We start from the raw sequence: 11874 nt of genomic DNA, 5'->3' as shown, positions 1-11874 counted from the left end.
GATGTAATTGATTGATGAATTGAATGCTTCTCTGGAAATAATTGATAAAGGGCAAGCCAAGGATGTGGATTGTCCTTACTACTTTAATAATACTCCATTTGGAAGTCCTAGAAAATACTTCAATTTAATTCAAGTTTCAGACTCATTTTTTTATCTTTAGATTAATGCAACATAAATATCTACTTAATGCATAATATATATAATTAGGGGTGAACTTGTGATGGCACATGAATGGAACTCAAACAAACAATCATATGTAGACAAGACATGTGTTTGTCTTTTATTCCCAAGTTTGAACTAGTATAGTTCGGGTTCTTACATGATAGTGCATGTCACTTTATTTTTTCACTGCTACAACGACCAAATCATGGACTAAGAAAACGGTGTTTCATATATCTAGTACTAGAGTTCTTCTCTTCTCAGTTGGTACCAAAGATGCCAAATGGCGCAATGGTGGTCGAGCAATGTGGAGGGATGTAGACATTGCACATTGCAGGTAGCGTCTGTAGCGCTAGGTTCCTTATTTCCGCGAACTGGGGCAGTTGTTGAGGTTGGACGGAGCCCTGAGCTTGTGGGTTTAGCTAAGATGGCTGGAAGGAGACCTGGCTTGATGGATATTGCTGCTGAGGCTGTTGGAAGGAGACCTGGCTTGACGGTTGTTGTTGTTGTTGTTGTTGTTGTTGTTGTTGTTGTTGTTGTTGCAGTTGCTGTTGTTGTTGTTGTTGCAACTGTTGTTGTTGTTCTTGTTGATGCATAATAATAGCATGAACAACATTATGTATGGCTTGGCACCTCGACTGCTCAGGGATCTGCAACAGTTGTTGACAACACAATTGTTGCAATAGCTGGTAAGTACTTTGTTGCAAAACTTGTGAGCTTGCATGCGCTATGTTGTGTTGTTGCAAGATAACATCCCTGCATGGAATCAGTTGTTGTTGCAAAATTTGTTGAAGGATTTGTTGTTGTTGTTGTTGTTGTTGTTGTTGTTGTTGTTGTTGTTGTTGTTGTTGTTGTGCTTGTTGCTGCGAAATTGGTTGTTGTGGTTGTAGATACTTTGGTCGCTGTTGTGGATATGGTTGTTGTGGTGGAAATGATTGCGGCTGCGGATATGGTAGTTGTGGCAGAAATGGTTGCGGCTGCGGAAATGGTTGCAGCTGCAGATATGGTTGTTGTGATGGAAATGGTTGCGGCTGCGGATATGGCTGTTGTGGTGGAAATTGTTGTTGCTGCCCTGGAAATTGTTGTTGTTGTACCAATGGAACTTGCTCTTGTGGCTGTTGCTGAGATGGATTTTGTGGCTGCAATTGTGGCACTGGAACTCTAACTGCAGTTGTGGCGGTGGTCGCCACGAGGGCAAGGATGAGAAAGGTCTTCATGATGGATTTGTATTGACCACTGCTTGCTTGCCTTTAATGATGCACTCTACTTATGAGAATGATGGATGAGGAAGGATGATCATCATGCTACGGGCCTATTTATAGCTGTCATGGCATGATCTCTTTCACAATTGGCATTTGCTTGTGTGTAAAGTGTTTGGATGCTTCCCAAAATCATAATTTGGTATGTTGTGTTTGGTGGCACTACTTACAAGTGTATTCTTGGACTAGTCATTAAAGTTCCTTGTTGTTGCACTATCATTCCACCACCAAAAAGGTGTGATAACACGCATGACTCATCTTCTTCACTTTACAACTCAAACACTAATCTAGATTGCCTACTTTTCTGAAACTAAGTTTGTAATGTTTTGCAAATTTTTACACATAAACTAGATAAGCATGGCTGGCACAGAACTTAGTTTGTAATCTTGTGTGGCATGTTAAGATAGATAAGACTAGTAATGTAACTTGCTTTAGTAGGCCATGACTCATCAAATTCCTTTTACATGTCAAGTGTTGTAGTGTTCTAGAAGTTATTAGCAAACATCAATTTTGTAATGTTCTACAAGTTGTTACGTGTAAACTAGATAGGCTTGACTTGCACACAAACAAGATTGTAATCATGCGTGACCTGTTAAGATGGATTAGACTAGTAATGTGGCTGCTTTGATAGACCATGACTCATCAAATCGCTTTTACTTGTCTTAATTGATGTATATGTTGTACAAGTCATTAACACTTATCAAGTTAGTATGGCTTGCAATGTGTGTGCACGCCAAGGTACGCTCTAGCTTCTATTCGTTTGTAGATCTTATTTTGTTTTACACAAATCATATAAATGATCATCTACGCAAAGGCTTGCGAGCGCAGCTGCAACAATATTGGCAGGGTCAGAGGGAGGCTGTGGCATGGCATGAATTCTAATGACAACCGTTCATTATGTGTGGAAAGATATGTGTTATGTTTTTCATGCGTGCTAAAAATAGATGTCTTTAAATACAAATCAATAGAGTAGTCAAATAATGGATTGTATTAAGATAAAAATTATATTTTGATTAGCAAACTTCTCAGAAAAGTTGACATGACCTCTACCCATTATTTATCTTTTGAAGCAAATCCAAATAAAAATAAAGTAAATGGATGTGATTCCATCATGGCCATTTGAAATATATTTCAAAGTAAAATCCAAACATTTTCCTTAGATTACAATATAAATTACACGTCAACTATTTGAAATAAAAATTAAAAATGATTTATTATATTATTAAAACAAGAAAAAATGAGTTAAAAAGAGTGGATGTGATTTGCTTGAAACAATGTGTATGCATGTCTCCTTATCCCTCGAGTTTTTAGAAAAACAACGCTAGGCTCACTCTATTGGAATCAGTCGGATCAGAAAAAACATATGTAAGAGGAAAGCTGGAGTGTGAACCTAACATATATACGTGTCTTTCCTTATAACTTATTATAAGTATTTTTTTATGATTAGAAAAACACAATGGTATCATAAACTCTAAGGCATATCCAACACCGACTCTCAAATAAACCATCTACAACCATTCGGACCACATGGTCTGGACGTGTTGTGCCATCGAATGCGGGCTTGTATCGGTCCACAGGGCGATCCGTACGTACTTTCTCCCACAAACCGAAGACGAACATGGGGATGGTGGCTTTGCAGGCATCCGGACAACACCCACAACCGCTTCTGACCACCCGTGCCCACCCAAACCCCCTCCTCCCTCGCCCGCACGCGTTCCCGCTCTGCGCCAGCTGCCAGCATTCATGCCGCTGCAGAGCGGACGCGGCTTCTCGCTGCCTTCGCAATGGAAGTGGCGCGCCAGCTGCCCGCATTCATGCCACTGCAGAGCGGACGCGGCCTCTCACTGCCTTCGCAACGGAAGCGGCACGCCAGCCGAGGGTGCTGCCCCGCTGCACGCCCGCTAAACACACATCCTCGCCTCATTCCTACAGACTGCCTGCCTTCCACCATTAAACCCGCGCTTATGCCAGGATAATTACTCCGGCCACATGTCCGTTCGCGAGCCGGCTGGCATTAAACAGAACACTGGTTGGCTCCTCGTGTCCCCTAGCTGTTTAAACAATGTCAGATGTCGAGCAAGACCGCATCACACCTCCACTCACCATTTTCCTCCTTGAACAGTTTTCTCCATGGCATCTGACGAGCAGGAAGAAGAGTTGTCTGGCATAAACAATGGCTATACTACTAGAGAAAAGCTTACTAGTGGCGCTGGTTTTTTACATACCAGTAGCGCGGGCACCCGCGCTACTGCTAGGTGCTACAGCTATTATTTAACAGTAGCGCATTTCTGAACAAGCGATGCAGCTAAAATACTTATTAGTAGCGATGCTTCCTCCACCAGCGCTACTACTATCATCACGTAGTAGTAGCGCCCTATTTTCTCCCCACGCTACAACTAGGCAAATAGAAATAAAAAATAAAAAAAGGAGTCAGGTGCAATATTCATGGAAATCAAGACAAGTCCAGTGCAAATAAACTAAGTTCACAGAACCATCTCACAAACATTAACGACAGTACCACATTTAATATAACCACACAATCTCACAAACTCATTTAGTAGTCAACAATGCATGGATAGATCATAGTTGATAAGTCTACTAGGTAGTCATACTAGCATATATATGGTTCAACAGCCACACGCATGCATATGAAGTTCTAGATGATGTCGATGACGACCATCATCCTCAAGCATGGGCGGTGGGTGTTCCTGATAGTAATTAGGATTGTCTGTTCAACATGAAGATTCTTGCCGACGAGGAAGCTCTTCCACCGAACCGAGTTGAAGTGTGTGCGACCGTCCGTGTCCACGCCGTACGCAGAAGTGGCGACGGAGCCCCTTGCGGTAAGGCGTATTCCAGCAGAGCCTTCTTCATCAGGCTTGATACCATAACTCTCAGATAGGCTCTTTGGCAATTTCTGGATAAGAAAAACATATCAACTAATAAGTAGCCTCACACATTCTACACGAAGCATATATATCATCGGACTCTACACTAAGCATATATATCATCGGACTCTACACTAAGTATATATATCATCGGACTCTACACTAAGTATAACAATAAAGCATATAAGATTCACTAAGCATATATATCATCGGACTCTACACTAAGTATAACAATAAAGCATATAAGATTCACTAAGCATATAAGATTCAGTAAGCATATATATGATCGGACTCTACACTAAAGTATAATAATAAAGCATATAAGATTCACTATGCATATATATCATCGGACTCTACACTAAGTATAACAATAAAGCATATCATCAAATTACTCTAAAAACTACAGTAAATGCAACATACCATCATATGCCGATCAACCATGGTACTTGTCAGACGGGTCACGAATGGCACCCCGACGAAGTCAGCACGTGGCGGAATGATGTCCCATAGGTTGCACACCTCCTCCTCGCTCAACTTCATTCTTTGAGCTACGATGGCATCACCGAGTGGGTCGTCATCATCCTCATCATCCTCATAATCTTCTGCTTTGTTGATATAAATCACGGCCAGCTTGGGTCGTTCAGCTCTGAAGGAGAAGCTGATCAACTCACCACCGGTGATACGCATGTTGTCGATGAAACGGGCCCATCCATCTCCTCCCACCCGCGTCATCTTTCGTCCTTTCTCAATCTCCATAGTGTAGGGGCCCCCAGGAGCCTCAAATGTCACAGAGTCTCCAGTCAGATTGTTGAATTCTGACCTCACATTGCATGGGACGATCTGTGTACAAAAAGCAAAATGATATATACACAATGCATTAATGCCAATAACACTAAAAACAAAATAGTAGTTACTAGTTTCATATAATTTATTACCACCGCATGAAGAAAACTAGACTCGAAGTAGATGCCAAACAGCATGCCAGTTGCAAGGCTGTTGGCGCACCTTGACTTGCACCGTCGACATGGTGGTGGTGGTGGTGGCGCCATTTCCCTAAAGCAATATGATTAAAGGATTAACGATCTAAAAAGTAAACATAAAGTTTTCATAGCTATAGTTCACATGGCAAGCAAAACAACAACTAAAAAGTAAACATAAAGTTCAGTCCAACAATAACAAATTGCAAAAGTAGATTGATTGTATGATAAAACACAAGAGTTTCATGCGCACCTCAAATCTGTGTCAAACTTATTCTGTCGCGGACTCAAACAAAGTTAGAATCCTGTCAGCAAATTGCCAACAAAGCATACCAAGAAAGCTAGCAATCTAGTAAACTAATGTCCCCAACTCTTCAGATGAAGCGTTGCTATCAGCATGAAATTTGCACTAAACACAAGGTTAAACAATACTAGTAGCTCAATAATCTAGAGATGTAACAAACAAATATATGGCAAAACATAATAATACTTTGATCTCATCTCATCTTCGTTAATCACAACAAAGCACACTAAATAAACTACCCCCTTCTCATATCAGTAATCCTAAATCTTGATGATTTCTGAGTATAGCACTTACAAATTAACTATTTTTCTATGATAGGAACATGAGCTTGTAGCTTTGTCTCTCACATGAACAACACCTAGTGGCCAAGCCTATACTTTTTTGGCCATGAACATCACCTCAAAAAAATCTACATTTGTTAACCAAACCGAACACTAACCCATCTGACCATCAATATTCATTAGGGTTAATTTGAGAAACAACAAGGAAAACACTTGATACAACCCGAACCGAGCACTTACACTCCTATAGAAGCAATATCCATAACATCACATCAGAAAAGTCGAAACCACCCAACCACAAAGCAAAAAGTCAAACATGAGCCAGCCCAATCCAATGCCAAATCGGCAACACCCTGGTAACAATAAGCACACATCAAACAACCAACCCAAACCCCAACATGAAAACCACCAAAACTCCTCCCAGCCAGGCACGGAGTAGAACCAAACCAACAATCATGTCAGCAACAAGTGGGAAATACGTAAAGAGAGGAAAAGGATCCAATCATACAGTAGGTCGAGCGTAAATGATGCAAAGTGTAGACCGAAGGTGCACCCCACGTACCCCTTCTCGAAACGACCGATGTGGAGGCGTTCAGAAGGGGAGCCGATCCTACGACCATCATCGACAAACTTGAGCGTGTGGAGGCGTTCACGAAACGGCACACGGCAACCGACGCCGCCCGTGGCTCCTCTCCGGAAAAGGCATGACATGGACGCCCCCTCTCTAAACCCTAGAACACTAGGCACCGCCGCTGCCACCACTCCTCCAGGGGCAGCAGCCAAGAATTGAAACCCAAGTTTCAATTATATGTGCTAAAAGCCTCTACTTCTCTAGCTACTTCTCTCTACTCTCTCCTAAGTTTCAATGAGCAACAAAATCCTCTACTCTCTCCCCTATGTGATACTAATTAACAGTAGGATCTAGAGATGCATATGTGATACTAATCCTATTAATTCATATGTGATACTAATTAACAGAGAGGGCGGAGCGCCGCGTAGGGGCAGCAAGGGGAGTGGCGAGCCGCCGCGGCAAATCGATTGGAGCCATGCATCGAAGCGCGGAGCAACCGTGCAATCCCTAAATCCCAAAACATGGCGAGCTGCCGCGGCAAATCGATTGGAGCCCCTACGACGAACCCTAACCGAGAGATCGAGAGGAGCTACTGTGGCGCGCGCAGGGAGGAGGAGATCGAGAGGGGGACTTACGGGGCTAGAGCGTCGGAGGAGGCGAGAGGCGACCGCGCGTGGTGGCGGCGCACGGCACCATCGACGGGGGTGAGGCGGCCGAGGACGAACCCTAACCGCGGCGGCGTCGTCGTCGGGCGGAGGGGATCGATTGTGAGAGGAGGGGGGTGCGGGGGCGCTCGATCGGGCCGGTTTTCTTTAGCTATAGTAGTAGCTTTGGTTGGAGCACCACCCTACTGCTAAGCCCACCAGCTGTAGCACCCTTTCAGAACAAACGCTACAGCTAAGTGGGCTATTGATTCTGCCCTGCGGCCCATGTAATAGTAGCGCGGCCCAAGCAAACAAACACTGCTGTTATATGTTAGTAGTAGCGTGTTTTCTACACAGCACTACTGGTAATTACTAGTGGCGTGGGGTCAAAAAACTCGCTACCGGTAAACTTCTATCTATAAGCATTTTCCTAGTAGTGCTAGGTGGCCCGTCAAGCCCGCCGGTCACGAGCCAAGGAGTGGCGAGTTGCTCCAGGTCGGCACTGGGGAGGGAGCACGGTGGCACAGGCATCGTGGCTGCCATTGACGGTACCATGTCGTACCACCCCTCACGTGCCCGTCACCGCATCATCCGATGTCACCGCGCGCGTAACTGTGTCCTGCTTACAGAGAAAGAAGCGGGCTGCATGGACATCGACGAGGTGGTGTCCAACACGTCCGCGCTCGCCGCCATCATCGAGGAGAAGCTGTCGCTTGGGTTAGGTGACACCAACGTTCACAGCCGGTGTCTTGCCCTCTGGCAGGCCACCGCCGTTCCCAACCCAAAACCAACTCTGATCCATGTAGCGTAGGGACCCTTCCCCACTAGCAGAAGCATCAGCTGGTTGTTCCACTCCGATGAGCGGTAGGAAGGCGAGCCGCTCTTTGCGTTCAAACATATACCTCTAGGGCTCACAGCTGCTGGACATGGGGACGACATTGGAGATCCGCTGCGGCCGGCAGTAGACTAGTCAAGGGTATCCACGTCGCCGGAGTGGATATTCGCCGTCGCCGGCGCTGGCTGTAGAGTTTTTAGTAAAAAAATATGTTCAAAATGTAAACGTTTTTGTTTGGTTTGTATGAAATCCACTGTATTTGCATGAATTTCATCCGATTTTTTTAAAAAAAGTGTTCGAAATATATGCGGACAACGTTGGATGGCCGATTCCTGTATGCATCTGCGGATTGATCCCCTGCCCGTGGATGAACGCGGGAGGAAATTTACTGATTGCCGTTGGAGATGCCCTAATCAAAGGCATTTCATCCAGGCGTACTAGCAAACATGCCCTTTCCTCTAACCGGTCGGACCATTTTTGCTGGCCAATCAAGAGTTGAACTCCGGAGAGAAAACATGTACGTGTTCTTTGTGTTTAAGCGCGTGCTGATCAAAGGAGCTAGCCTCCAACTCTATGAAAGAGCTAATTTGTATGGTAATTAACTACAAGTTGATGATGGCATGCTGAGGGTCAACAACGAATCAAGGGCCAGCAATGTTTTTCTTATCTTGCACTTCTTAATTTATACTCCCTCCTTCCGGAAATACTTGTCATCAAAATGGATAAAAGGGGATGTATCTAGATGTATTTTAGTTCTAAATATATCTCTTTTTATCCATTTTGATGACAAGTATTCTCGGACGGAGGGAGTACTACACATCTGCGTAGCAAGCATCAACTTTTTTTTGTCATTAACTACGTGTAAATGGGTTTATTTGGTGTATATAATTCAGTAACTAGGAGTAAGCACTCGCTTCCTACATGGTGTATGCTACACCGAACTGCATACCAACCGTTGTTCATGGTGGTGTGTATACGGTTGGAGTAAGTGGCCAGTGAGGTTTTTACTCAGCATGGATGGCAGCATAATCTCCGGATCGCACCACCACCTCCTTCGACAGAGGCATAGCGGTCCTATATGACTCATTGTTGTTGATATGTCGATTTTCTTATCTTATTTTTGTCAGACTTCTGCTTTTGGCTGTGTGCATCTTAGTTATACAGAGGCCGGGTTTCATTATGTTTTGTATCCACTTGATGCTATATTTTGAGTTAACAAAAACGCCCATTATTGAAAAAAAAACATAATTCATTGACTAGGAGCATGTAGTGGAACAAGAGAGATAAGAAAAATTATGATTGTACAATCCAAAATAATATATGAATATATTTGAAACAATAATAATAATATAAAAGCATATGCATATGCATTATTTTCTTTTACGGGGAAACTTTGGTGTTCAGTATGAAACAATACAAACTTTCCACCATGAAATGTTGCATAAATCTAGATATGTACTGACAGATATTTTTTCTAAACAAAAAATAATACAACATGGATCTCTCTATCTATTATATTATATTACTCCACATGATTTCACATAGGTTAAGATAGTATGATTCACTAATCATGTATTTTAATGGTCATGATTTGTGTTAAAAATGGTCGAGATTTATAGTAGACACACGTAAAAACATGTTCTGATCATGCACATGTACGCATATAGGATAGACTTTTGTATGCACCATCTTTCATTCGCAGGACTGGGAGAAAGAAATCTACAATGCACCATCTTTCATAACTCACCGGCCAGGCCATGCCGCATGCTCGATTTGCCTCGCGATTTGTGAAGTAGGGCATGGTAAAAAGAATCCCTCAAAAAAATTTAAGTTTCAATAATGAAACTTACCTTTTTACATCAAAAAATACCCGGTTTCAACAAGTTTCAAGGATGTAATTTTAAGCAATTTTTTATGTTGGTCGTAGACACAAAATAATTAAATTTTATCGGTCGCTCGTACTAAGTTTCAAATAATGAAACTTAACATTGTTTTCAAAAGTCACCAAAATCTATTCAAGATGGTTCTTATTTGAAAGCGCTGGCCATGAGAAACACGAATATGAAAACATAACTTACATTGATTTTTTCGTTTAAAAGATATAGAAGTTTGAAAATCGGAAGCCAAAATAACAAGCTGGCACCAGGACCTGAGTGCCCCCGCACTTGTGTGCAGTAAATCCTCATCCTGCACATGGTAGTTAAAGGAAATATATACACACGCAAGCCTTGCTGTGGTACTACAGGGAAGGTCCAACCGGAAAAATTAGAGTGGCCATAGATTGAGGATGACACAAGCGGTTGTGCGAGCTTTCTTGGGACCCATTAAGCTTTATATATATATTGCTTGAGGGATAACAAGGGCCTTTCCATCTGTATATCCATGTATCCTTCTAATCAGGCATCGTCGTGGATGGGCTTGTAGGCTACCCGCGTGCCACCGTAGTGGCAGGGGTGGGCCTGGGAGTCGCCGGATCAGCTCAGGAGTGACTGGTCCCAGTCTCCTGCCGTGGTTGGCGTCTTGCCAAGTTCGGGCCTCCACGGATGTGGGTGGCATGATGCGGCGTCGCGCAGAGAAATCTCCCGCTTGGCCCGGCCCATGTAATAGGAACCTCCTATACTGCGCTCTACGCGCTGGGAGAAGATGCAGCGTGCCCGTTTGGGGCGGCTAATGTTCGGTCGGCCTATTTTTTCAACTTCGTTTTCTATTATTCCTTTCTCTTTTCTGTTTTTGTTTTTCTACTTTAAATAATTTGGTTTTCACAAAATTTCGAAAATTAAAAAAATGTGTATTTTGAAATAAATGTTTCATAAATCATAAAATGTTTGTGGATTCAAACAATGTTCACGATTTTGAAAAAAACAATTTTATTTTTCGGTAAAAAATAATGTTCATTAATTTTTAAAAAGGTTTGTGTACTGACTTTTGTTAATGAAATTGAGAAAAATTTCACCAATTCAAAAAATGTTCATGAACAGAAAAATATCCAAAAAATTCAAAAACTGCTCTTGATTTACAAACTAGTTTTTTCATTCATAAACGTTCACAGATTCAAAAAATAATCATGTATTTCAAAATATGTTTGTTAAGTTAAAAAAATGTTTGTTAAATCAAAAAAAAATGAATTTCAAAAGTTGTTCCACCAATTTTCAAAAAAATGTTCATCGATTAAAGGAAATTGTCCGTTTATCCAATAAAATACTTCTTATTTTAGTTGGTAGAAGCCATGCCAATAACATATTAAATTTCTCTCGTCCAATAAGAGTTTCCGAGAGTTACTATATTCAAATTCTCTCATTTCCAAAGCTCCACAAGGAAAAAAGAGTACCTAATAATAGTAAAGGGGCTATTGCGCTTCTGGTGGTACGTCATGGAAATTACCTCTAAAGTTGCAAAATATTACCCACCAATGCCACTTATAAGTTTTTTTTAGACAAACTCTGAAGCTTTTTTTTATATCGTCAAAACGTTTACAGGGACGAAAGAAAGTCTGTCTAGTTGACCGAGCCAGACATGGTGGCCATCTGGAAGGGATAGCGCATGCTTCACGAGTTCAATGCCACATATAAGTTTTTTTTTTGAGAAATCTCGCTGTCTTTATTGATTCATAAAAATGTTCATAGGTACACGGCTTGGGTCATAAGGAGTACCCAACCAAACATGTCTACCTATATCTAGGTTACAAGCAAATTTAGCGAGATTATGAGCCTCGAAATTAAAATTCCTACGCTCAAAAACAAAAGAGCAAGACGTAAAACTATCTTTACGGTTCGTTATTTCATGTATAACAGCCGCATTGGGGCCAGCTGTCCCTTCATTGATGTCCTGCACCACACCTTGGCAATCCGATGCCACCTTGATATTCTGCTCGTGTAGATTTTCCGCCAGCGCTAGAGCCTCCCGACACGCGTATGTCTCCAGGATAATCGGGTCGCGTACGTCCCCATAGACCACCG

At 42.3% G+C, this 11874-nt stretch overlaps 1 protein-coding gene across 1 annotated transcript; it reads right to left on the bottom strand.

Annotated features, from left to right (window-relative positions):
- Positions 1-255: 255 nt before the first annotated feature.
- On the bottom strand, positions 256-1445 carry LOC123135666 (alpha/beta-gliadin clone PW8142-like). Its single transcript, XM_044554845.1, has one exon. The coding sequence runs from the start codon at positions 1374-1376 to the stop codon at positions 582-584; it is 795 nt and encodes a 264-aa protein (XP_044410780.1). The 5' UTR covers positions 1377-1445; the 3' UTR covers positions 256-581.
- Positions 1446-11874: the final 10429 nt, after the last annotated feature.

The sequence above is a fragment of the Triticum aestivum genome, chromosome 6B (assembly GCF_018294505.1).
Source record: "Triticum aestivum cultivar Chinese Spring chromosome 6B, IWGSC CS RefSeq v2.1, whole genome shotgun sequence".
NCBI classification, from domain to species: Eukaryota; Viridiplantae; Streptophyta; class Magnoliopsida; order Poales; family Poaceae; genus Triticum; species Triticum aestivum.
This window is presented reverse-complemented; position numbering and strand designations above follow the sequence as displayed.